The sequence below is a fragment of the Chelon labrosus genome, assembly GCF_963514085.1.
Source record: "Chelon labrosus genome assembly, chromosome: 12".
NCBI classification, from domain to species: domain Eukaryota; kingdom Metazoa; phylum Chordata; class Actinopteri; order Mugiliformes; family Mugilidae; genus Chelon; species Chelon labrosus.
The window spans coordinates 24331059-24358078 of NC_140345.1; the positions used below are offsets into that span (position 1 = coordinate 24331059).

General features: G+C 42.4%; 1 protein-coding gene across 5 annotated transcripts in view; it reads left to right on the top strand.

Moving 5' to 3' along the window:
- Positions 1-814: 814 nt before the first annotated feature.
- Positions 815-27020, top strand: part of enpp2 (ectonucleotide pyrophosphatase/phosphodiesterase 2) — a 28046-nt gene continuing 1840 nt past the window's right edge. Inside the window, exons 1-23 of one of the 5 annotated variants that reach the window (XM_084557192.1) lie at positions 815-1065; positions 1698-1803; positions 7070-7225; positions 9534-9659; positions 11417-11477; positions 11571-11668; positions 11805-11884; positions 12077-12196; positions 12395-12450; positions 16732-16797; positions 16959-17031; positions 17149-17257; positions 17874-17999; positions 18248-18279; positions 18381-18508; positions 21642-21717; positions 22025-22112; positions 22236-22405; positions 24420-24465; positions 24967-25106; positions 25305-25440; positions 26709-26786; positions 26881-27013. In XM_084557192.1, coding sequence (XP_084413318.1) covers positions 1048-1065; positions 1698-1803; positions 7070-7225; positions 9534-9659; positions 11417-11477; positions 11571-11668; positions 11805-11884; positions 12077-12196; positions 12395-12450; positions 16732-16797; positions 16959-17031; positions 17149-17257; positions 17874-17999; positions 18248-18279; positions 18381-18508; positions 21642-21717; positions 22025-22112; positions 22236-22405; positions 24420-24465; positions 24967-25106; positions 25305-25440; positions 26709-26786; positions 26881-27013 — 2222 coding nt within the window. In that variant the 5' untranslated portion in view covers positions 815-1047. Of the gene's footprint in view, positions 1066-1697; positions 1804-7069; positions 7226-9533; positions 9660-11416; positions 11478-11570; positions 11669-11804; positions 11885-12076; positions 12197-12394; positions 12451-16731; positions 16798-16958; positions 17258-17873; positions 18000-18247; positions 18280-18380; positions 18509-21641; positions 21718-22024; positions 22113-22235; positions 22406-24419; positions 24466-24966; positions 25441-26708; positions 26787-26880; positions 27014-27020 lie in introns of all 5 variants that reach the window. The other 4 variants (XM_084557191.1, XM_084557189.1, XM_084557188.1 and 1 more) reach the window with 4 other exon arrangements.

Consider the following 27020-nt stretch of genomic DNA (forward strand, 5'->3'; position numbering starts at 1 on the left):
CGTTAGGTTAACCGGTGATTCAAAATTGGCCGTAGGTGTGAGTGTGAATGGTTGTCTGTCTCTCTGTGTTAGCCCTGAGATAGTGCTTCCATCCATCCTCTCTGTCGATTCTGGTTCCTGGGCCATTTTAGTCCTACTTTGTCTCAAACATTTGAAACAATTAACCCGTGAGATTCTTTTTAAAACACCTGAAGGCCAAATAGTCTGATAATTTAGTCAGATAGAGAAGCCTTTCTGTCAGAAAAGGAATGATCCAATTACATGTGGTGTCCCCCAAGGTTCCTGTCTAGGACCTGTTTAGTTCTTATTATACACGTGTCTCCTTGAGCTCCCCTCTTTGAGAAGTAACATATTACGGATCCCAGTTATGCAGATGACACCCGTTTTACCTACCTGACACTGTGGATGGCATCAGTTGTTTTTATGGAGACAAACAACCTTCAACTAGATGAAAACATGGGCCCACTCAGCTCTGGTTTGCTAATGCCACATTTTCTCCCCAGGTTGCTTATCCTCCCAACACTTCCTGTTTAAAGTCCTGTTTAAAACCTAAGTTTTTCACTTTTTTGCACCTTTCTTTGTGTATCTATGTAATATCTTTTCCATTTTAGTCGTAGCTTTTATGGATTATTACATTTACACCTCTGTTTAGCCACAGTTTCATTGTGGTTTTTGTGTGTTTTCTCTTAGTCCCGTGTTTAACTTGTTCATATAATTGTTGATCCATCATGCACCATCACTGTAGGAGTTTTATACATATTAAAAATGGGAGACCATGGCTCATCTGTAGAGCCGGTTGAGTTCTGCTCCTGACTGCACACCGCCTGTCCCTCGACCCATCGTATTATTTCAGTGCTGGCTCAGACAAGAGCCCTCCTCCAAACCAACACCAATAAGACTCCGGTCCGCTCCTTCCAGTCACCACCCCCCTCCCTCACTTCTCTCCTGTTCTCTTCAACGGTCCTCCTCTCCGGTGGTCCTTCGCTTTCGGAATCAGCATCAGTCACTCATCGACCTACAGCACGGGACTCAGCGCGACAGGGGAACATGCTGCTGCAGAATCTGGTACGGTAAGAATCCGCGTCTGCGCGTTTTAGAAGCAGCTCACATCGGGAAAAAAATGCATTTTGCGGTGCTTCCATCCGTGCGTAATTACGCGCCGGACCGCGTATTTTGGTGGTCTGCGTTATTCATTGTGCCCTAAAGGACGCTGCCTTGATGTTTTCAGCATTCCCCCCCCCCCCCACACACACACACACTTTCTCCTGTCCTTCCTGCTGCTAAGCATTTGCAGAACAATTGTGGGTTCAGTCAGTCAGTTCAGTGTTGAGAACGATTCGTCAAACTATCAAAGGCGATTGTTATGCGGATGCGGGTGGTCCCCTTTCACTTTGAAGCAAACGCTCTCCTGTCTTAGGTCACAGAGGAAGTCAAATTCACATTTAGGACTTGTGAATAGAAATATAAAGTTTAATGCATCACGAACTTCAACCTGCAGCCAGTGCCTCCGAGGTTAACGTTGGACAAGCTATGCAGGAAGTCAACGTTTGCATAAAAGTAACAAAAAGTGTTTATTCATCTGTCCACTGTTGTCACTCTCTAATGAATAAAACCCACCACCGCTGATTAGCCCATGCAGCAGCTGTCCTGTAGAGTTGGTGTTCTAACGTCAGACATGTTTGTTGTTGTTTTCTCAGTTTGTGTGGATGCTGTCAGTCCTGTGTGGCTCTGACGTGTGTTGGGGTTTTGTCTATGACCGACCGAAGCGCTCAGGAGAGGATGGGACATCACCCAGGACAGAGTGTGAGTACATTCAGAGGACACATTTGAACTGCTTGACCCTGAGAGGGCGACATTTACACAGCTGAGATATGTCACAGGGGTTACTGCCAGATATACATGTATTTTTTTCTGTGTTTCCACTGACCAAATGTTTAATCATCTTCTCACAAATATGCTGCAATGAACAATTATCTGTATTGTGGTTTAATGTGCCGACTATTTTAATGATTAACAGATTATTAACTACTTTCTCCAGTTTCACCACCTCTATTTAATCAATAACTTCTCATGCAGACATCACAGAACTGCTTTAGGTGGCTTAATCACAGGCATGAGGACTGCACTACATGACTTTATTCATCTCTACAAATACACCCAAGACAGTGAACAGCACTGACTCACTAAAATTTGAATTATGGAACATTTTACATATTGTGCTTCAAGGGCTTTTTGTCGACAATTGTGCCAAACGATAAAGTGTTTGGGGAGAAAAAAAGAGAGGCCTGTTTTAATTGCAAAACCACTGCAGCGTTTATTAACGTTGCATATTTGTTGCTTGCAGGTTGCTTTACATTTTGTATTAGATATGAAGAGTTTGTAGATGCGTGCGTCCACACACTAGAGTGGTCTATCCTTATTGCAAAGAACAAAAGAAAAATCACAGTTTAGAATCCTGTAAAGTTTGACATTTAATGACGGATGCCATATACAGCAGGTGTACACAGTGTCTTATGGTTCTCAGTCAGATCCACTTGCTCCTCTCTGTCTCCAATCTCTCTAACAAATATGGTCACATCCAGCAGGTGAGATAACCGTTGCTGTGTCCATCCCAATACTTCAGGGCAAACTGCTTCCACATGCTTATTTAGTTGATTCATACATAAACTGCCTGGCCAAAAAAAAAATGTCAGCCCCAATAAAAACAGTATGCATTTGCTGTGGCATTGTTTCAATAAGCTTCTGCAATGTCACAAGCCTTCTCCAGCACATCCCAAAGATTCTCAATGGGGTTAAGGTCTGGACTCTGTGGTGGCCAATCCATGTGTGAAAATGATGTCTCATGCTCCCTGAACCACTCTTTCACAGTCTGAGCCCCATGAATCCTGGCATTATCATCTTGGAATATGCCCGTGAACATCAGGGAAGAAAAAAAATCCATTGATGGAATAACCTGGTCATTCAGTATATTCAGGTAGTCAGCTGACCTCATTCTTTGTTGTTGCTGAACCTAGACCTGAGCAACTGCAGCAACCCCAGATCATAGCACTGCCCCCACAGGCTTGTACAGTAGACACTAGGCATGATGGGTGCATCACTTCATCTGCCTCTCTTCTTACCCTGATGCGATGGTTCCCCACTATCCTTCCAGTTTTTAATAATGCGTTGGACAGTTTTCTCAAACAGACTAACAACTTCTCCACGACCACAGGATGTGTCTTAAGACATGGTTGTTTAAGAAATGAGAAGCTATTCATTGGATCAGTTGGGGTTAAATAACTTGTTGCCAGCTGCAGTAATTATCCAATAGGAGGCTTGTACCTTTTTGCTCAGTTAAATCCAGGTGGCGACTTCTTCTTTTTGGGCCAGACAGTGTATATTGTCACTGAATACAGTGGAAGTGATTCAAGATGGAACTGGAAGAAGCTAAAGAAAGGCAACAGGACTCGTAGAGTTTCCTGAAGACATTTCTCCACTCACCCAAGCAGCTGGACACAGCTTGAATATACCATGACCTGGATGACTGAGAACCTTCACAGACAGATGGAACTGGATAGCAGTTCACCAAATACCATAAACTATAAAGAGCTGTTTGAATTTATTAATGCCGACAAATAAATAATAAAACTGTCAGTTGCAGCCCTATATCACCATCACTGCGAGTAAAATCTGGTGCAAAATGGATGAGAATAATTCAAATGTGTTTCTTTTAGGAACATTAAACCTGGGTGAAAGCTTTTCAGAGCTGTGTTTTACACACACGGTCACTAACGCAAACACACACGAGAAATTACACACTTTACTTTGGCTGCCACAGTGGCTCAGCGTGAGCAGTGTGAAGTGTATTTTGGACACACATTAGCGTGTCATGGCCAAGTGTAGGCAGGGCATACCATAAAGCTACGCTCCACATCCAAGACACAAGCACAGGGCAACTTCTCAGTTTTGTTTTAGAGTAAATTTTCGACTAACGAGAATGGATCCCGGTGTTCACTCCATTAAACACGAACAACGTGCAGTTGGAGGAGAAGTCCAGCTTCAGAGGAATTTCTGATGCTCCGTTTATTTGCTGGGTTATTTTCTATATGAAGTGTCTGCCAGGGCATTTGAAATGAGCGTGTGATGGTGGTTGGGTTACAACGGATCACTGTGACCCTGTGAGGTTGGGATTGGGCAGCCCGTGTGTTTTTTTGAAGAGAGAGTGAGAGAGGGAGAGAGAGAGAGCTTGTGCTGTTCTGCCTTGAGTCAATATTAAGAGAGCATTGGAGCTCTTTTTCTGCCTCAAGCCCTGTCTGCACAGATTCTTGTGTTGCAGACTCTTACAGAGGGCGATGGCTGCAGCCTTTACTGGAATTTACTCACTGTATATTTGTTACATTTGCGCAAGAGAAGAGTTTAAAAATGTATCTGTGAACACTGTGCATGAGGACTTAGAAGGAACTGTCCGTCCTCTATCTTAACAGCTCTTGTCAAGTCTCTTTTGTGGTATCCATTAGGGTTGTCTCTAAGGTTGTTACTATTTTAGTTATGTAGTCAGTTGTAGTGTGTCCTGTCCGAGTCCTGGTCCTGTTCCTGTTCTGAATCCCGTAGCATGCAGCATGTCAGGAAACAACTGGGTTTTTTGTTTAAGGCTGGGTTCAGACTGGGACAGTGTCCTGTCATCAACAAATCAAAACATGCTCACGGTTCAAAGGAAACACGAAAGCACATCATTACAAATGTCACAGTCCTGAACCCGGGCATTTCAGTCACTCAGCCTCTGGTGAAAGGGTGTTGTATGAAAATATGACATAACACCGTGTTAGATGCTTGGCAGTAAGTTTGTTAAGCAGGTACAAAATCTAATAAAAATGCCTACGTGCTAAGAACAATCTTTGTTGTTGACGTCCTCCAACCAAATCAGTGGTTTAGTTTCTCCTCTGACATGTAACGGCAGGAATCACTGTTGGAAACAAATAGCTCTTCAGCGATGTGAGGTTTGGTTTAGTCACAAAACACATGGGTTAGTATTAGAGAGAAATCAGGGTTTAGTTAGTCACCATGGTTACAATAATAGATATGCAGCTACGGTTGTGCAAGGCTCATGTTTATAAGACATGGAAAACAAAGACGGGACTTTGATGTTCATCTCCAGTGTTTTGTTGGCCTGTCCTTTCACCCCATCCTCCTCCAAATGTCATCCTCACAGCTCTGTAATTGTGTCACTGACCTCCTGCAGAGGCTGCTGTCACATTAAGGACCCACTTGTCGTTTTGTGGCATCTGCTAAAACAACTTGCACTGCTTCACGTGAGGCACTACAGGTTCCATTAAAATAAAACGTCATAACAAAACTGCACAATTGACCAATGTTTTTTAATATGACAAGATAATGACCACTTTAAATGACCCATGAATGGCACGGTGGCGTGGTGGTTAACACTGATAGCTCACAACAAGAAGGTTCTGGTTTTGAATCCATCGGCCATCTAGTGCCTTTCTGTGTGGAGTTTGCATGTTCTCCCTGTGTCTGCGTGGGGTACTCTGGGTACTCTGGCTTCCTCCCACCGTCCAAAGACATGCTCCTTAGGTAAATTGGTGCTTGCTGTGATAAAAATGGCAACCTGTCCAGGGTGTACCCCGCCACTCACCCGATGACAGCTGGGATAGTAAACTATGGAGATACGTATTATATATGGAGAAGTGAATAAGTAACTATGGTTGTTATTGATTTTAATGGAAGAGGTCTTTCTTGAAACAAGCTGTTTATCAGAAAGTCACAGTAGAAAAACCACAGGTAGTAAATAAATAGTAAATAGTAAATGGTGGCTGACGGTATGAGCTCAGTCCTGGTACTCCTAGACGTGTGCTCGGCCTTTGATACAATAGATCATGGTATTCTTTTAAACAGGCTGAGGTACTGGGTGGGAATATCAGTGACAGCCCACAACTATTTCTTTTCATATTTATTAGACAGAAGGTTTTATGTAACTGTAAATTATTTTAAATCATCTGTGTGGAATATGAAATATGGTGTCCCTCAGGGCTCTGCTTTAGGACCAATTTTGTTTTCTTTATACATGCTTCTTTTGGGAGACATCATTCGCAGGCATGGTGTCTCCTTCCTATTTTATGTGGACGATACCCAGATCTACCTGCCTTTTAACTCATCAGACATGGCAGCCACAACTGCCTAGATGACATCAAATAACTTCTATAGTTCTTAGCTTGACACCACGTCAGAAGAAAGAATTTACCTCGTCACACGAGGCTCGAGCTCGGAATCATAAAGCTGTGAGAAAAACTGTGTGCAATGACACTAAAGACCCCAAATATTTGACCTCTGACCTACAGTCCCCGCCCACTGGGACAGACCAGGAGAGAGTGTTATAGCAAAGAAGTTATTGAAGCTTTACCGTGCTTTGGCACACACAAACACGCTGTTACACAGCTGTGCCAACTGCCTGGACAGCTTAAATATTGCATTTGAGTTCCTTCACGCGGCGTACATAGGCACAGTCACTTGTGCGTGCACGTGTCCGCTCTGAAAAACTCCCTGTTGGCATCCAGAGTTTCTCCCTGCAAGGAAGGTTGTTTTCTCACAAGCAAGTGCACAAAGAGCATGCTGTTAGACGTGGAGAAGAAATAAGTTCCCCCCCGTCTCACTCGCGTCTCACTCTCACATCTCCAGGATGTCTTCAGTTAGGGCCGTGGGGGTTTCTCACACTGTGAATCAGGAGGACAAATAGGATATTAACTGGACAAAAGCACTGCAGGGTTTTAGGTAGCCACAGACAGACAGCATGAAGCAGCTTGGGCTCCGATGAGTTGATTTATCTTATTTGAATTTCTGTCACAAGAGAATGTAAGCTGTTACTCACTTTAAAGACATTTGAAAAGTGCAGCTTTTCTTAAGGTTTTTGACTATTCACCATGAATTCAAACGTGTTTTCTTTTTGGATTTTGTTATTGCACCTAACCACGAAAAAACTCAAATGCTCTGCCCCGAACAATAATGTCCATTGTGACTGAAAGTGACATAAAAGACAATAAACAATCTTTAATAAAACATATGCTTCTTTCACCCTCAGCTCGCTCTGCTTCTCAGTACGTGCCGACCTCCGGCTCCTGCAGAAACAGGTGTTTTGAGCTGGTTGAGTTGGAGCCACCAAACTGTCGCTGCGACAACCTGTGTAAGACGTACAACAGCTGCTGCTCTGACTTTGACCAGCTCTGCCTCAGGACAGGTACTCCACCCCCACCCCCACCCCCATCCCGTCTCAGACATTGTCTCAACATGTGTTATGTTCAGAATCTAAACGATGAAGAAGTATTGTGACGTTAAACTGTGAGCTGGACGTTTTGCTGTGATCTGAGGAACTAAAATGACTCCCAGATTCTTGGCAGCGTGTTGTGTTTCAGAGGAAAGGGACTCAAGGTTGCTCTGATGGCTGCGGGTCCAAAGAGGCCAAATAAAACAGTCTCTTTTTTTGTCGTTGAGCCTGAGGAAATCCTTGGAGATCTGGTATTTAATATCTATCAGGTGGTCCAGGATGTCGTTCCAACATTTAATGCAAGGTTTTTGTGATTTTACTTTGTTTTTATATATATTTTTAAGAGTATAGAAGTGTAGATGGTGCACCATTTACAGAAATGTATGTGTTAAAATTCATAAAAACATGTAAAAAACAAACTGTTCCCACTTAGTTAGAGCCAGCCGCTGAACGAGTCATTAGCTGAGGATAATTTCCCTGTTATTCTGTTTGAAAACTCGTGCAACTGAGTTTATTATAGCGCGCCCCTGAGGTCACTGGTCTGAATCCCGTCTATGTCCCGGGCTGAGGTGCCCAGAGCAAGCACCTTAACCACACACACACACACACACACACAGCTCTCTGGGCGAGTTTCATAGCTGCCCGCTGCAGCCAGGTGTGCTCGCTTCGGTGGGTTCGGTTTGGGGGAGTTGTGGCAGAGTGGTCAGACCAAAGGCTCACAGGTTCACATCCTCCCATATTCATGACACCTAACCCCCAGTTTTCTCCCTGGGCAACAGCGTACTGCTGTCACCTGCGGATAAGTCAAACGCGGAGAAAGAATTTCCCCATGTGGGATCAATATAATATTAATTATTTAATATTATTTAAGTCTGTGAAGATTCTCAGTCATCTGAGTCATGATATATATCCAAAAACTGTTGCCTTCCTTTAACGTTTTTGGATATTATTATTTAAGTGCAGCACCTTTAGGAACTGATTTAAGTTCACCGGTTCGAATCGCGTCTCATCCACGCGTGAGGTGCCTTTATCAACCCACCAAACTGCTTCCCAGGCGCTGCACTGCTGTGTGTGCAAGCAGACGGGTTAAAACAAAATTAGCTATAATTTATATAGGACACACACGGTGACAAAACAACTGGTCGACTCTTGCCTTTCTGTTTTTTTCTGCGTGGACTTTGCATGTTCAGCCTGTGTGGGTTTTCTCTATATGGGCTTTTCTATGTTTGCCTTAGCTCTGAATTTATTATCTGTGTGTCAGTTTTAGCAGCGTGATGGACTGGCGACCTGTCCAAGGTGTGCCAGCAGAGACAGGATTCAGGCCCTATGACCCTTTAAGGATAAAATGGGTCTATCTAATAGTTGCCCATTGCCACTACTTTATAGTTGTACCACTATGCCAATGCATCAGTAAAACTCTACTACTTTTGCTTTTGTTTCTACCACTACTAGTTTTAACAATGAACTTCTGTCCTTTCTAATATGTTACCTCCTTTTAGAGCTTTTCAGCCACACCCAGGTCTATTGGGATCTAAATCTATCCTTGGCAATCCATTAAAATCCTAACTATGAACAATAATGTTCATCAAAGGACGTTTGTCGTAATCAGATCTAATCTACAGACATTTCTCGAGCATTAACTTTAAACTCTTGCTTTAATCAAAGGGAACAAACATCCAGGTTTGATTTCTCTGCCCTGATTGTCCAGCTGTACAGTGATGTGGAAACAAGTCGTACACTTAATGGCATGGTCCTTTAACAGGTTTCCTACTTTTCTAGCGAGACCTACACACGACACGTTTTTCCCTCTCTCTATGTTGTTGTGTCAACATTTCCCGGAGCTAATTCCAACGTTGGTGGTCTGATTTTACGTTCACTCCTTCTGCTTGGTGGTCTTTGGCTCACCGCTGCCATACCACTGTAATCCCACCTGTGCCAGCAAGCGATGATATACTTGGTTTTGAGTGTTATACCCTATTATTTACCCTCACAGTGTCAAATCCTAATTGAATCTTTCGTCTGTCTCGAGGAATATTGAAAATACAACATAAATGATTATTTCCCGGTCCCTTGCTGCTGCTTGCTCGTTATTCAGCTAAACCAGAGTCACATTAACGTATCAGCTTTCGTTCCTCAGCGCCTGTGGTTTCGGCACAAATCTGCAGCTTGAGCATAAGCGAAGGTTTTGGAGTCCGTAGCTTCAGTTATCCCTCTCTAGTCTTGTATGAAGATGTCTTATCGTTTGAAGCTAAACTCTTTGTTATGTTCTTCTTGTTTATAGCCGGGGGTTATGAGTGCAGTAAGGATCGCTGCGGGGAGACTCGAAATGAACAGCACGCCTGCCACTGCTCCGATGACTGTCTGGCCAGAGGAGACTGCTGTACCAACTACAAGAAGCTGTGCAAAGGTTGGAAATGTTTCAAATCCCTAACATAGTGTGTATACTTTAAATATTCAGGACTAACTTTCATTAGTTAGTCCAGCTGCCCATGCATTAATTTATGTTCCTTTTTGCATTTTTGCATTTGAAACTTTAATGTCACTGGTTATCACATCTGTAACTAAATATTAGTATCTCCGTCGGGACAGACGGTTGGCCCTGATTTCTCTGCATCTTTAACTTGTAGGCTGGATATCAGATTCAAATTAGTTAATGAGATGTCCATTGATATGTTATACATTATGCACTCATCTCAAAATGTCAACAGTATTCTGGTTTGGTTCAGTGACCCGCTTACAGTCATCTAGCTTCAGTAAACGTTCATTGCATGTGTTTGTCTTTGCTAGTTGTGTTTTTAGAGATCTAGGCTACCTACATTTGTTGCAGTAATAAAATGCCCAATATGATTAAGAAGAAAACAGTTTTAGATTCAGATTCAGTTTGGGAAAACTTTATTTGTCCCCGGGGGACAATTTAAGGCACAGGTGAGCAGCATGGCATGCAAGAACAAGATGAAAACTGTCTACGGAGGGTGTAAACATGACTGTAAGAGTAAAGTGAAAGTAAACAGGAATTACATGTATTTACATGTTATTGCAGAGGTAGTATGGGTAATAAATATAATAAAAAATGTAAATAAAGTGGAGTATCCATGGGCTGCTGAGCCATATAGTTCTTTCAAGGACTTCTTGTTGTCCTTTTTTGCAGAGCCACAGATTAATAATTAATGGACAGTTTTTAGGCACTAAAGGTAAAGTGAGGTGGCAGAAAAAAACAAAAACAAATTTATCACAGTGTCATGGTTCTGTTTTTTTGATTCCTGTTTTCATGTTTTTCAGTTTCCTGTTTTATATGGTTAAGTTTCCTGCCTTGTGTCCCTTCCCACCTTTGTGATTGTCTGCCCTGCCCTGATTTTTTTCACCTGTGTCTCCTCTGCCCTTGAGTGTGTATATATAGTCCTGCTTTTCCCTTTGTCCTCTGTTACGTCATACTGTTTTCTACCATTTCTCTGTGTTCCCAGTCTTGTGATGTTATGTTTTTGTCTTTTTGAAAGTTTTGATTTTTGTTTTTGGTACTCCTGCCATCTCAGCAACGCTTTGTGTTTGCTTTTGTGTAATTAAATTTAGTTTTTGCCTACTCCTGCCTCATTGTTTGAGCATTTGGGTCCTACCTCACCTTGAAAAACCATGACACACAGTTATTTTAGGCCTCATGGCAATTTTAGACTTTGTGACACAAGGTACAGTATTTGTCCTCTGAATGTGGAGAAGCACCAGTTTTTTTCCGCAGGAAACGCTCGAAAATCTTGTGTTTCCAAATGTAGTCAACCTCTGGTTTCATTGGAGGAAAATGGGAGCTTTTGACTTTTTGCAAATTCATGTCAGGAGTAATTTCTTTTGCAGAATGTCACCCCTGATGAGCTAATTTGATATATTCTTAGACTTGACTCTAATGTAATAATTGGGCATCAAATGAATGGTTTAAATTAACCCATTTATAATATTCAGAGAGGAAATTTCAAACCAAAAAGGTTCAATAAAGCTGGTTTAATAATTATGTAGCTCGATGTAAACTCTAGATTCTCTGAGTCTGATGAGTTAAAAGGCATCTCAGAGTTGTGTGTGAACAAGTGTAACTCACAAGTGGTTCTTAATTGTACTTTTCATAAACTGCTGGTTCTACATCCCGTTTCTCATTCACTCCTTCTAACCATGCTCCTTCAGGAGACACTTCATGGCTGCAGGATGAGTGTGAAGAAATCAAGGCTGCTGAATGTCCTGCCGGGTATGTCTTAGCTTTATCTTAGCTTTAAGTGCTCAGAGGACCAGGGTTGACCAAGTTTGATCTAAGCGTCTTTCTCTCATGTTCCTTGCACAGGTTTGTGCGCCCGCCGCTCATCATCCTGTCAATGGATGGATTCAGAGCTTCTTACGTGAAGAGAGGGAACGGTGTCATTCCCAACATCGAGAAACTCAGTAAGACCTGAAAGGGATTTTTTTTTTTTTTGGAAGCGTGGCTTTGTTTTTTTCGCTGCAGCTCAGTTCAGGAAATGACAATTGATGAGTCAGACACTTGTAGGAAGTTTTTTCGTTTTTTCTTTGTCCTTTTCAGGAACATGTGGAACCCATGCACCCTACATGAGGCCTGTTTACCCTTCCAAAACCTTCCCCAACCTCTACTCACTGGCTACAGTAGGTTATTATTTGCCTTCACTGGTAAATGTTCACTTTAGAGTTGTATTATTTTGGGCAATTGTTAATAGAGCTCCAAACGTCACATGACTTTTTTTGTTGACGCCGCCATATTGGCAGGAAGACAAAATATCATTTGTTAAATGTCAAATATTATTGCCCATAAGAATAATAATGTTGACTCTGTCTCAGGGTCTCTACCCGGAGTCTCATGGTATTGTCGGAAACTCCATGTACGACCCGGTGTTTGATGCGACCTTCACCCTGAGAAGCAGAGAGAAGCTCAATCACCGCTGGTGGGGAGGTCAACCAGTAAGTACCGACAGGACACAGGAAGGGTTTTTCTTTTGAAGCCAGCTGGAGAAGAAAGGAGCCAAGGCTCACGTCTACCAAACTGATTGACTTTATTATCCAGATGTTGCCATGTGAAAGCTAAGACCTTTGTCTCCTTACACTTGTAACACTCCTGCAGTGTCCTAATAAACTAATGATGGTGTACTGTTTGTCTAGGTCTGGATCACAGCACTCAAACAGGGAGTGAAGGCTGCCACCTTCTTCTGGCCTGTGTAAGTCTGCTCACACATTGTCAACAATGACGTTTCACTTTTCATAAATTGCTTCCTCATGTAGTAGTGTTGCATTTTAGTGTTAAACTTGGTCTGTGTTTGGTATACGCTTCCATTGTTGAATGGAAAATCTGTAAAATCCGATTCAGAAAAACTCCAACTCATCTTTACACATCTGGAGATTTATCCAAAAACGCTAAAGAAAGGCAACTGGACTTGTAGAGTTTCTTAAAGATGATTCGCCACTAATGTGTACTCAAGTAGTAGTAGTGAAGAAGCAGCTTGGATGAATGGTGTAACGTCTTCAAGAAACTCTACAAGTTCAGTTGCCTTTCTTTAGCGTTTTTGGATATACAGTACCTTGACCTGGATGACTGAGAACCTTCACAGACATCAGGAGATTTATTTTAAAGGCCCACAGTGTACCTCAAGTCTTTAGGCACGTAAAGACTAAGCTGATATCAAATATCCAAATATGAGAAATGTTACTGCTGATCTACTCGTACCCATAAATCTGCGTTAATGAGTCTTTACCATTATTTGTACCAGACTACAGTACAAGTCTAAATTCTGAACGTTCATGGTTTTGGTTTATTTTTCCTATTTTTTGCATTGATCAAAACTATTAATCGACACGTTTGACATTGATGTTTCAGGCCCACCTTCAAATGTTGTCTGAGTGCTCAGATCTCGAAGGTTTCGTCAAAGCATCCTGGATGCTTTCACACCTGTGCTTTAAGCTGCCCAGGTGTGAACGGATCACTCAGGACAGGGCCTTGAGGCGCTTATGTGGTACTGCGGGACCTAAACGCAAGGACCTACGCACGTAGCCAGCCCCTGTGCGAGCCATTTATAGTTGTTGATCGTCAGTCTGACTCGCTCTGTAACAACGCCACCCAAACACTAGTCGGCAGTGTGTGTTTTTTGCCAGTCGGGTTCATTTTTGTTTCCACTTCCTGCTTCAATGGCGACTGAAACTTTTGCAGAAATTTCGGCCAGATACAAATGTCTGTGTCTTCAACCCTCCTCATTTAACCTTACCGATTCTTTATTGATCCAAAACAGTCATTTCAAAAACTGCAGCGATGGAGAATCAGCCAGAAACGCGCTACACCCAGCGGACCAATCACAGCTCTTGTGCTCTGCATCGCCGCGGCGCGTAGTTACATTTCTGCAGAGGTACACATAAGCTACGGCGCTAGCGTTATCGCCGTAGCCTCTGTGTCAACTTAACGCAGAAGTCTAAACTGCCTATAAGTTTCACGTCAATTTATCAACATGATGGATCGCCACCTGACCTCATTTGGCATTGTCTGCACATGGTCAGTAAGAGTGTAAACTCTAGCAGAGTTTAAATAAGCACGCTTGGTGTTAATCTGTCGTAAATTATTTGCTGGGAAAGGTTGTCCAAGTGGTCAGAGCATGTCTGGTCATGTTCCTGCTGCACTCGCAGGCTGCTGCATTAAACCTGTAACCTATGTGGGACACAAAGGAGCCCACATTTATCAGCACAGAGAAGGCATTTACTGAGCTGGAGGTACATCTCAGCAGAGGGATGGCGCTGGGCTGTTTTCACAGCAATTTGTGCAAATGGGCGTGTTTACACTAGGCAGGATCCCTCTGTGAACCAGGGTCGCAGACGTGCCACTCCATAAGACCGTGGGGGCCAGAGTATGGTTTACATTACTGTTCTTGGCGTTTACAGAAAAGTGATGTAAACCAAGACAGGAGGGTACGAAAGACAGAGAGCGGACGCCTGTGTCGACATTTCTGTGTGGTTGAAAAAGCCTTTTTATACAACGCATTAGTTTGGTGATACCGCTGTGGGGATAGGCATGGTAATGGGGACTAGGGACTGTTGGGAAATGACATGAAGTCTACGTTGGGTTCAGCTTTCTGGGAGGTCTGCGCTCTAGCAAGCAAACGAGAAGACTAGAAAGAAAAGAGAAGAAGAAAGAGAGGGGAGTATATAAAAACACAGTGGGAGAAGCTGTGAACAAAGAGAGAGACGCCCTCTGTCAAGTATTAAAGCAGCGTTACCATCACCACCGTGTGTCATAATTTAATCTCCATTCAGGGCTCAGTGGTTGACAGCTGTGGACTGTATGACAGCCAGCAGCTTGGTTGGTGGCCTCATCACACAAGCAGCCTTTGACTTTCAGATACTTTAACCAGTGAGAGACATTTAAATTTATTCTGCTCTACAACTTTACGAGGCACTGAGAGTTAAAGGATCAGTGCGGCGTTTACTGGTTTAATGGTTTACAGTACCAGTCAGAGGTTTTGATCCAACTGCTCATTCAGAAATTCAATTACGTCTTAGAATCATGTTTTAAATCATGTTTTAGATCCTTCAGTGTAGCCACCGTTTGCCCTGAGTACTTTGCACAGTTGTCACTGGTGTTAGTTTTCAGTGAAGAGGTGAAACTTGTCAAACATTAACTGGATTTGGAATGCCTTTCTTAATGTGCCTGTGCCTTAATGTTGTTTTGCTCACTCGCTCGTAATCGCAAAGACCATCGTGATGAAACTAGTTCTCATGAGCCACCCCAGCAAGAGTTCTCTCAGCTGCAGAGGATCAATTCATCAAAGTTACCAACCTCGGAAACCTCCAACTTACAACGCCTCAGATCAGAACCCACATTACTGCTTCCCAGAGCAAGTAGAAAAAAAAACATCTCGTCATTTCAGAGGAAACTGTGAATCAGACCTTTGTGGCCCAAGAAACCACCAACAGAGGTGACCAGTGAGAAGAAGATGAATAGAGTTGTGATGATTCCAGTTGCTGTGCTGTTACGATTCGTGGTGATTTGTTCAGAATTCAAGGGAATACATAAACCAAATTGCCACCACATCCATCCAGGTCATAGTATATTAGAAAAAAAAAAAAACACTGAAGAGAGGCAGCTGGACTTTGTTGAAGACGTTTCACCAGAGTAGCTTCTTCAGTTCTAAAGGACTGGTGGAGAATTGGGGTTTAAAGGGGAATTACCGTTTTTTACAACCTGGACCTTATTTTTGGCATAAAATATAGTCGTTTACTCACCTATATAACTTTGGTGTCATTTGGAGTCGTTCAGAAGATATTTAGATCCAGTGGAGCGCCGCGTATATCCATATAATGGGAGTGACTGGGGCACCGAAACGCGGCCTCTAAATAACGCATTATCTGCCGCGAAACTCGTTCATTTCACCAATATTTTGTTATGATACGCTAGTGCTATTCCCGTTGAGTCCGGAGTTACCTGTTATCATGATCCGGGGTCTGTAGATTGACCTATAACCTCTGACCTGGATGATGTTATCTCTACACGCACCCGCGATGGTCAGCTTGTTTACCTGTAATTTGCTACTGCTAGTTTTTTGCAACATGGCCGAATATTTTTCCGATTCTGAGGTTGTGAACGACGACTTTGTTTATCTTTATCTTACCGTTTTGAGCCAGAGTGTACGGAAAAGGAGCTTGTTGAAAGGAAGATGCGGAGGCAGAGAGAGGAACAGCTGGCCTAAGAACAACAAACCGCTGCACGAATAGACGAATAGCTGACTCCGGACTCAACGGAGAATAGCACTATTGTATCATAACAAAATATTGGTGAAATAAATGAGTTTCACGGCAGATAATGCATTATTTAGAGGCTGCGCTTCGGTGCCCCATTCACTCCCATTATATGTATATACGCGGCGCTCTGCTGGATCTAAATATCTTCCGAACAACTCCAAATGACACCAAAGTTATATGGGTGAGTAAACGATCGTATTTTATGCCAGGTTGTAAAAAACAGTAGTTGCCCTTTAAATAGGAACATCTGTGGGTGTTACTTCACAAACCTCTGCACTGACGTATCATCCAATCTAGTTTAAGGCTCTGCTGTGTCAAATGACCTGGCCTCCACATTTACCCAACCTAAACCCAGCTGAGCTACTTTGGGATGAGTTAGACCACAGAGTAAAGGCAAAGCAGCCAACGAGGGTTCAGCACATGAGGGGCGACCGCGAGTTAAGATGTTTCCATTAGTGTTCCTAGTTGTCATTGAGGGAAACAGAGGTTACTTCAAAGAGTCTAAAATTAAAACACGCGTTTTATTCCTGTGCACCATAATCTAGGTGTGTTATTTAATTGTTTTGACATCTCAAGTTCTGAATTGAGTAAATTGGTGTGTGAACATTTCTGGTTGGTACTCAAGGCCTCTGACTTCACTCTTTTCAGATTCAGTTCATTTAGCTGTGGTTCTTTTCAAGCGTTATCCAACATGACATTTCATTATTTGTGTGTTCCAGTTCTATTCCTTTGGAGAGGAGGATACTGACCATGCTGCAGTGGCTCCACCTCCCCGAGGGAGAGAGGTAAATTCAGTTTTATGGTGATTTTCTGTCTGTTTTTTGTCTGTTTAACACTTGTCTATCATTCGAATCAGATCAAAGAAGTCCCCAAGTATCAAAATAATCACATATTTAGCTCCCACTGCAGCACATACATCACCAGTTTGACTCGCTTCATCTTACAGGCCCTATGTTTATGCCATGCACTCTGAACAACCGGACATTTTTGGACACAAAATGGGACCCTTGAGCACAGAGGTGAGTGCTATATATCTAAATGTGTGCTTACAGTATGCGTTTGCATTGTGGGATGAGTGTAAGATGCGCAAATCAGACACAAAGACACACATAGACTCCTCTCTTTGTGTGTTCCAGCTGAACAACCCTCTGAGGATGATCGACAGAGTCGTTGGCCAACTGATGGACGGACTGAAGCAGATGAAACTGCACCGCTGTGTCAACATCATCCTGGTGGGGGATCACGGTACAGACGCACAAACCACATAAACACGTGAACACATGCAGGGGTATTGAACTTAAAGATAGCAGATATGCTCTGTCATGGTATAACGCTAAAGAAAGGTAACTGGACTTGAGTTTCTTGAGGACGTCCAAGTAGCATCCAAGTAGCTTCTTCATTTTTAAAGGACTGGTGGAGGAGTTGGTATCACACCTTGATACTAGAACTTCTGACTGACAGTGGGTCCTTATAAAACCGTGTGAGTTTCTGATGGGCAACACCTACATATGTTCCAATTTAAACCCCAACTCTCCACCAGTCCTTCAGGACTGAAGAAGCTACTTGAATGAGACGTTCTTCAAGAAACTCTGCACGTCCAGTTGCCCTTGTTTCAGCTTGTTTTGGATATACCTTGATCTGGATGACTGAGAAGCTTCACAGATCCTCATGGTCTCTCCAAACACAAAGTAACCCCAGGAAAAGATAAAACGCTCCTAAAGAGATTTGCAAGAGTCGGAGTTGGAGACGATTTGAGATTTAGACCCAAAATGGAAATTGCTATTGGCTCCTGAGCTTTTACTTGAAGCGTCTCCAACTGGTTGCACACAAGCACACTTACCCTCCTCCTGTGTATCCTCAGGTATGGAAGAGGCCCACTGTGATCGCACCGAGTTCCTCAGTAACTACTTGGCCAGTGTTGATGACATCACCCTCATCCCCGGGTCCCTCGGCAGAATACGCTCCAGACACCCCAACAACCCTAAATGTGAGAGACCGAGAGAAAAGCAGTTTGTGTTATTCTTCTGATGAATTTCTTTTTTTTGTGTTCTTAGTTTGTGTTCTCTCTTATTTATAAAGACCTCTCTGTTTTCTGAGATTTTGGTCTGTTAAATCACCTCTAAATCAGCCGACGTGTCTGATCACTGGCAGTGAACTCTTAAAATATGCTGTAGTTAATATAATAATAAATCCAGATTCCAGTGCCCTTACCATTGTGTTTTTCTTTTATTTCAGATGACCCTAAGGCTGTTGTTGCAAATCTAACAGTAAGTACTTAGGTTCTATGAAAAATAGACTATAAGAGCTTAGGGGAAATGTCATCTGTGATTGGTAATAAACATACCAATGATAATATTTTCTCTTCTAGTGTAAGAAAGCGGACCAGCACTTTAAGCCATACCTGAAGCAGCACCTGCCTAAGAGACTGCACTACGCCAACAATCGACGCATTGAAGACATTCACCTGCTGGTGGAGAGGAAATGGCACGTTGCAAGGTACAACACTGAAACCTCTGTGTTTAGAAGATACAGTACAATTTAAATAATAGGTAGAGATGGGAGCACTTCATTGTGCACAAACAATAGCCCACAGAAAGTTTTTCCCATTTTTATCCCAGATCTGTATGACTTTTTCATTCTTATACGATTGCTCCAAGTTAGATTTCCCAAACTGGATAAAGCTGTCACTTGTTTCTCTCCGATGGCTACCACCCGTCGATGAGGAGGTACATACTGGAGGATTATTATTTTGTGAAAAATTGGTCTCTGTGGACTGGTTGTTGACAAAATAGCTTAGCCAGCTCAACTGATGACAGGTGGACAAAACACACCATTTGCAGATCTTTGTTGTCTACCATAAAGGAACTTAATGGCACAATAACCTATAAACAATGACAACTCCAGATTTTTACCTTTGTTTTAGTGCAAAAAAGAACAAATCTATTATGAAAATGTTTACATTTAATAAACTTTAGTTTCAGAAAATGTTTTTAGAAACAACCTGACATCTTTTAAATAAGAATAATTGCAATTTTGGCTGATTGCTGCCAACTGCTGTTTAGTTCTGGGTCTCAGTGTCGTGTTATGTCCACACCTCTTACTAAACAGTGTGACCCTTAGTGAAAACAATAGGAATAGGTGCCAATTTCTGTGTAATTTTCGCACTTTGCAAATTCATCCTGCAGGCCAGATTAGACCATCTGGCGGGCAGGTTTTTGCCCACAGGCCATATGTTTGACACCCCTGCTCTAATACATTTACTCTTTCCTTTATCAATGCATGTGCAGAAACCCTACGCAATTTCATGTTTAAGGTAACTGATGATATTTCTGAGTAGCCTGAAGTATTCTGAATATAACAATATAAAACAAGCAAACACAACCAGTGGTTTGGAGAAAGCAGTCAGCTGAAAGAGAAGGAGCTGTAGTTAATGTCAGTTTATTTATAAAGCATATTTAAAAAGAACAAATGTTGGCCAAAGTGCTGTGCACAGTCACCAAGGCATTTTTGTAGTTCTAATTTAGTTTGAATTTGTGGCTGCTCCTGCTTTTGAGAAACTCTCTGATATGATGAACGAGCCGTGTAGATCTGACAACTCACATCTTGCATTACTTAAAAACACATTTTATGTTGACGTGGACCGCTATCAACGCATCGTTAACACATGCAGTCCTGAAAAGCGACGCAAAGTGCTGCCCCGAGTCTCGCATGTTAAAAAAACACATTCTTTTTTTCTTTTTTTTAAAGAGCAGCTGCTGAAATGTTAATAACGTGCTAAAATGAACTCTGCCAGGCATTTGATGTAGAGCAGTAAAAGTTGCACTGCATTGATTTAAGTGACAAAGTAAACCATGAAGTCATCCAGACTGGAAGTGAAAACAAACCACCACGTCTTTAGAGTGTGTGTACCTGTATGTTCTTGACAGTAACAGCCACCTAGCATTGGAGCTAGCGTGATGTGTTGGTAGGTGGACCGTGGGAGAGCTGCGTTCGCTCTGTCAAGTTCACATGCAGGCTTGCTAAAAGAAAGGGATCTTTGAGGTTTCAGTGCAGATAGACAGACAGGCTAAGTGTTTGAGCGTTAACACACTCTCTTTCACACCCACACACACACAAACACACACACATTAGTTAATGTCAGCGTAAATCCCAAAACCAACCAACGCTTCACATCAAATGAAACTCTGGGTTTGTCTCATTTCCCCCTTCAGTCAGTCATTTACATTTTCATCGTGTTTGTGGCTTCACCCCCTAGAAATGTACACCAATGCACACACACACACACACACACACACAAATTAAGATGGATAACTAGAAGTAGTGTTTTTATGGACTCTTAATAAAAGGTGTCTCTTTTCAATTAAAGGCCTGTGGCTTGAGTTCTTTGGAGGTTTGGTTGAAGAGGTTGAAGTAGGTGAATACCGACACATCATCACACTGTGGCTCAACTTTATTAATTACCACAGTTCAGCGGTTTAAAATGACAGCGAATCAGAAATTGTGCACAAGCGCCCCCACTACCATTGTTGTCAACTAAAAGGCAATAGATTTATGTTTTGGTAAACTTTATATCCAAGTTTCATCAATTCAAACACTAATACATCACTTAAATAAAATGGTTCAGCAAGTAAATCACATACAGAATAAATCTCGCTTAAAGAGGATGCAACAGATACAACACTTGTGCTCAACAGTATATCATAGTGGGCGGCACAGTGGCGCGGTGGTTAGCACTGATGCTGCACAGCAAGAAGGTTCTGGGTTTGAAGTTTCTGTGTGGAGTTTGCCCACAGGGGAGTTCTCCCGGTGTCTGCGTGGGTTCTCTCCTGGTACTCCAGCTTCCTCCCACCGTCCAAAGACATGCTCGTTAGGTTCATTGGTGATTCTAAATTGGCCGTAGGTGTGAGTGTGAATGGTTGTCTGTCTCTCTGTGTTAGCCCTTAGATAGACTGGAGACCTGTCCAGGGTGCAGGGAGGCAGCTCTCCTGCAGACTCTGTGCTTGTAGATGCTCTGCAGAGAGAGGAGTGGTGTCCTGGTGATCCTCTCAGCAGTCTTCTCTACTATCTGCAGGCGTTTTCGGTCCATGGCTGTAATGCTGCCGTACCACACGGTAATGCAGCTGGTCAAGATGCTCTATATGATGCAGCTGTAGAAGTTGGTGAGGATCTTAGGCGACATGCCAAACTTCCTCAGCCTGATCAGGAAATACAGCCGCTGTTGAGCCTTCTTGACCAGCTGTGTGGTAATAAATGCAGTTGTATATGCTTTATTCTTAATTCATAAGCATCTCTGGCCCGTGTTCAAATATCAGCTCTTCCAAAGTGAGGACTATCTACGTCTTGTAAAGCCTTCACAAAGGCAGTGTGTTCTAAAATATAACCGTTACATTAAAGAAGAGACTTTGGCCCGAGAGTTTGGACCCGAGATCATATTGTTATTCACTACTTTAAAAAGCAAAGTTTGTATAATTATTGTATAATCAGAGACAGCCTTATAGGTTAGTGATAGGAAACATTTGGCTTTACAAACATGAGACTTTAGTGAATGTGACACTAGAAAGTTAGCCAACTGTTTGGATAAGTCCATAACGGATAATTTACGTCAGTTTTGATCCACGCTTCATTACAGGAAAGTTCCTGAAGGGAAGAGACACTGTGGCTTTGTTGGGGACCATGGATACGACAATAAGATCAACAGCATGCAGGTACTCTCAGCACTGTGCAGTAGTTCTTATCCATCATCCCATTCAGTTCATTATTATTATCATTATTAGTACTAATAGTAGCAGTAGCAGTAATAGTATTGCATGTGCACATCACATCTAAACATTAGTCTGTTTAAAACCTTTTTACCACATACAGTTTGTACAAAACAAAACTTGACTTGCTTAAAAAATCTGTTCTGTGGCGGAGTCGGGCTCTGGCTTTAATCCAAAGTATTACAGAAATGGAAAACATTTTTCATGTGTTATTGCATATCATGTGACCCGTGTTATCAACCTGCATTTTCAGACCATTTTCTTGGGTTATGGACCTTCATTTAAATTCAAGACTAAAGTTCCAGCCTTTGAAAACATCGAGCTTTATAACGTCATGTGTGGTAAGGCATATGTCTGTCTCCTTATGTTATGTAAGAGTGGGAGTGCATGTTGTTTGATTGTAAAAATACATAAGCTTTGAGTTCCTTGGAGACAAATCCAAACTGATGTTGTCCCACTCTCAGATCTTCTGGGTATAAAACCAGCGCCCAATAACGGGACCCACGGGAGTCTGAACCACCTGCTGAGAAGCCCCCCGTACAGACCCAGCATGCCGGAGGAGGTTTCCAGGCCAACAGCCTCTGGCCTCATTCCTGTAGGGACCGACGACTTGGGCTGCACCTGCGATGAAAAGGTCAGCCATGATGACTCGGTGGCAGATCTGGACACGGCATCATGTAGAAGGAAATTCGAGTTTTGTGGAGGCTGCCCTGTTCAAAACCTCATCTGTTTTAATGATGATAGCATCAGTTAAAGGGGAACTACTGTTTTTTACAACCTGGATCTTATTTCTGGCATAAAATACGGTCGTTTACTCACCCATATAACTTTTTTGTAATTTGTATTCTTTTGGGAGATATTTAGATCAGCGTATATCCATATAGTGGGAGTGACTGGGGCACCAAAACACAGCCTATAATTAACGCATTATCTGTGGCGAAACTCATTAATTTCACCAATATTTTGTTATCCTACACTAGTGCTATTCCCCGTTGAGTCCTGAGTTAGCTGTTATCATCATCCGGGGTCTGTAGATTGACCTACTGACCTCTGACCTGGATGATGTCATCTCTGAGCGCCGTGCGCACCCGCAACGGTCAGCTTGTGTAACTGTAATTTGCTACTGCTATGATTTGTCCACAACCTCAGAATCGGAAAAATATTCAGCGGTCTATAGGTCAGTCTCAACGGGGAATAGTACTAGCGTATGATAACAAAATATTGGTGAAATGAACGAGTTTCGTGGCAGATAATGCGTTATTTAGAGGCTGCGTTTCGGTGCCCCAGTCACTCCCACTACATGGATATACGCAGATCTAAATATCTCCCGAAGGACACACAAAAGTTATATGGGTGAGTAAACAATCGTATTTTATGCCAGAAATAAGGTCCAGGTTGTGAAAAACAGTAGTTCCCCTTTAACAGTGTCATCCTGCTCCATCATTTGAGATGGTAAATGTACACCAGCAAGGTCACTAGGTGAATTAGTTGTTAATTATTTAGTGATTGAAACTACCCACTTCCTAAAATGAGTTGCATTGTTTTAACAGTGTAAATCAAATTTAACATAAAAGCAATGTGGCCTCTTAGTGGCAATAATATGATGCGTGTCCCTGAACACAGTGCTCAGCTTCAGACGTCTTAGACATTATAAAATACTGTTGATCATAAATGTTGGTAAGATTGCCAACATCAGCATGTTCTCCAACATTACCTTGTGTTTTCTGACCATCAGGGTTGCTCCTTAAATTACAGCTCCCTCTTGTGTAATGTAAGTCATTCCCCCAGGCAAAATTAGACTATCCTGACTGGGCTGCTGGCCAGAAGCTAAACATTAAATCCCCCTTTATTGTGTTTCACTATGAATATGGAGAACCGCTGCCTGGTTTCCCTGTGCAGGATCGTACAGTAACGCACTATGTAATGTATGAACATACTGTGTTTATGTGCACGTTAGATTCTTGTCCGATACAGATTCTTGTCCGATACAGTCAGGGAGGTGTCTGATCTACGGCAAATTTATTCTGCCTCCCTCTCTTTCCCAGCAGTATTCACTAACCGTTATTGAATCTGATGCTAGGAATACTGGGATTGGCTTAATGTTATTATTATTATTATACAGCACAGCAAGTGACTGAAGGGTTTGTGTGTCAGAATAATATAGATTTTTGCTTTTTACACAGCTCACTTGTAAAAAGAATAATCTGCATGAGTCTGTAATCCAGGATTATTTGATTGTTCCTTGAAAAAAATATGTATCTCAATGCCTGATTGCTTTGTTGTGTCTTCTGTGATCTGTTGCCTGTTGCTGGAGTCAGTTCACCTCCAGTTCAATCACTTCATCAAAATCAATAATTTGTTTGGCAGTTTGAAAGGCAATCTGTCGTTTCATATCCACATTTAATTCGATCCAATCCAGAGTGTGTGAGGAGTTGCTTGGACTGAGGTGAACTGGACCCGGCTCTGCCCTGCACTTGTTTCACTTCATCTACACTGTGTTTGTGATTCCCATGTAAATCTCTGGCAAGAGATTGTTTCAATCTCCGATCTTTTTGCAGTTGCGTGTAAAAAGTAGGGGCCAGAGAGGTTTGAAAGTGACCCTTGTACGAGGCTATAACCTGGAGTCACTCTGGCTCTGTCTCTTACAGAACAAAGTGGAGGAGCTAAACCAGCGACTGAGGCAAGCTATTGATGGTCAGTCTCTTGTGATGCTACTGAAAATGTCATTAACAACGCTTTGGGTGCAGATCAAACTAATCTAGCCTGGTGTAGCCTGTCGTGTTTCTTATCAGACTCTGGTAACGCTCCATTTGGAGTTCATTATGGGCCGTGTTTCAACCGGTACAGGGAAAAAAATTAGCTCTGTCCTACAACCAATCAGAGCAACAAATTATGTGACGTATCATACTCGACAGATGCAAACATTTTGATTGAGCCAGCAAATCTTTTCCGGACATAATGAATTCTTTACGGAGCGTTTATGGGCAAACTTTGAACTGGCTTCCAGGCTAAAACCAATCACAAATAAGCAAAACAACGAGTCATCTTTAAATGAAAACCTGCACACAGCGAGTTTGTTAATCGGAACAGCATCACGATTTAATGGATTGTAGTTTAATTCACTCCAGAGTGAGCTGCTGTGTTTTCTAAATGTGCCGTGTTACATTCCCGTTGCGTGCCTTCCTCCTCTCTCAGACAACAGGAACCTGCCACACGGTCGACCTGCTGTCCTCTTCCGTACCAAATACTCCATCCTCCACCACAGCGACTACATCAGCGGCTACAGCGAAACTCTGTCCATGCCCCTGTGGACTTCATACACTGTTAGCAGACAGGTACAGCAAGCTCATCATGAAACTTATATATTTAGTGCTGTTTTAAAGTGTTTTCACTCATCAGAATTTTGTGAGACAGCAAAAGACTCCTTTCCTTTCTCTGTACCATCTTACTTGTCAGCTGTTAAAACCCACCAATACTGGAAGTCAGTAGACCTGTGTCCTCTGCATGTCTTGTGTGCGTATATCGTCCTGCAGATAGAAATGTCTCCTCTGCCTGAAGTTCTGTCCAACTGCGTGAGACCTGACGCCAGAGTCCCCCCAGCCTACAGCCAGTCTTGTACCAACTACAGAGCGGACAAACACATCACTTACGCCTTTCTGTACCCACCGCGTAAGTGTGCCACCACAGCTTACACTGAAATGCCTGTTCAATATGAACTTCATTTTGCAATTTCACATTATTCAGCTGTTAATTCAAAGATCTACTATAACAGCTGAGAAGATAAAAGAGTAGGAACATTTGTCATGCCTCACTGCAAATTCAGCCTCTGTGCATCTGAACATACTTTTCACAGCTTTCTAATTATACCTAAGTGACTCAAAGCTAACAGCTGAACCATGTTTCTGATTATAGAAAGGTGACAACTTTATTTGATATATGCAGTATATATATGCCTCAACAAGCTCTCTGGCTGGTGTGGCTTACAGTGTAATGTCACCACTTTTGGCAAGGCCTGGTTTCTTCTTCTTTCCTTACATAAAAGTATGACGAGACACTCATGCTGAACCATCATTCTACCATGTGGAGTCCATTGCACCAAAACCAAGGGGGGGCTATTATTAAAAAACTAAAATCATGTTTAATAAAGGGTTCCCAGATCTGTGCAAGCTTTAAATGGCTATTGGACAAAGTAACCCTCCGTCCAGTTACTCCTTTTTCAAACTTTTTTGTGCACCATGCAGGCTTTAATGCTGTGTTTAGAACTTAAAAGAGTAGTTACGCCAATCCAACATCACAAACAGACTGTTGGGTTTTTGTTGTCTCAATGAGCCCTTCATCAGGAACATCTGTAAACTTGCTTATCACTGTCAGAGAGACAGACTTAAGAGACAATCATGCATCAGCAGTGCAATACCTAAAGTCTTGCACATACAGTTTACATCAAACGTGTTATTAGCAACCTTGACTGTGGTGGTTTTTCTGAAACTGTTCATATCCTCAATTTCTACTGCAACCATTTACAGATTTCTAGAACAGCAGCCTTAAAGAATGAACATGCACTTGACAGATATGAATGTTTACACCATTGTGGCTCCATGACCCCTCAGAGAGAGGCCCTAGTATTAGTATGGTGAACAATACTTGGTGCAACTCCTATTGGAGTTTGTCTTGCACAGGCCAGAACCCAATTCAGTTTAGTTTTAGAAAAGTAGAGTTGTTACTAAACTGTAAATGGATTGAGTTGAAGGCACATGTCGCGTTAATGTAGAGGAAAGATCCATATGCTGTTAAAGTATAGGTTCTTGTCATAATATTAGACTGAGGAAGAGACTGCCTGGTAAAAAGTATTTTTTAATAAGTACCAATATTGGTGAGGGAGAAATTTAGCATAAATGCACCATTGTTCATGCTAATCATGTTTTTTTCTTTGTTGACAGAACTGTCCTCAAACATGGACAAGAAATACGACGCAGTCCTCATCACCAACACTGTTCCAATGTACCACGCTTTCAAGAGTAAGTCCTCACTCCTGGGTATTTGATCGAAACCTCGATGCGTCGTCATTTCATACTCACTTTTCTCTCCAAACGCTCTCCCTCTCTCTGTCAGGGATATGGAGTTACTTCCAGAGAGCGCTGGTGAAGAAATACGCCACCGAGAGAAACGGAGTGAACGTTCTCATCGGACCCGTGTTCGACTACGACCACGACGGTGTCAGAGACTCAGCTGAGAAGATAAAAGAGTAGGAA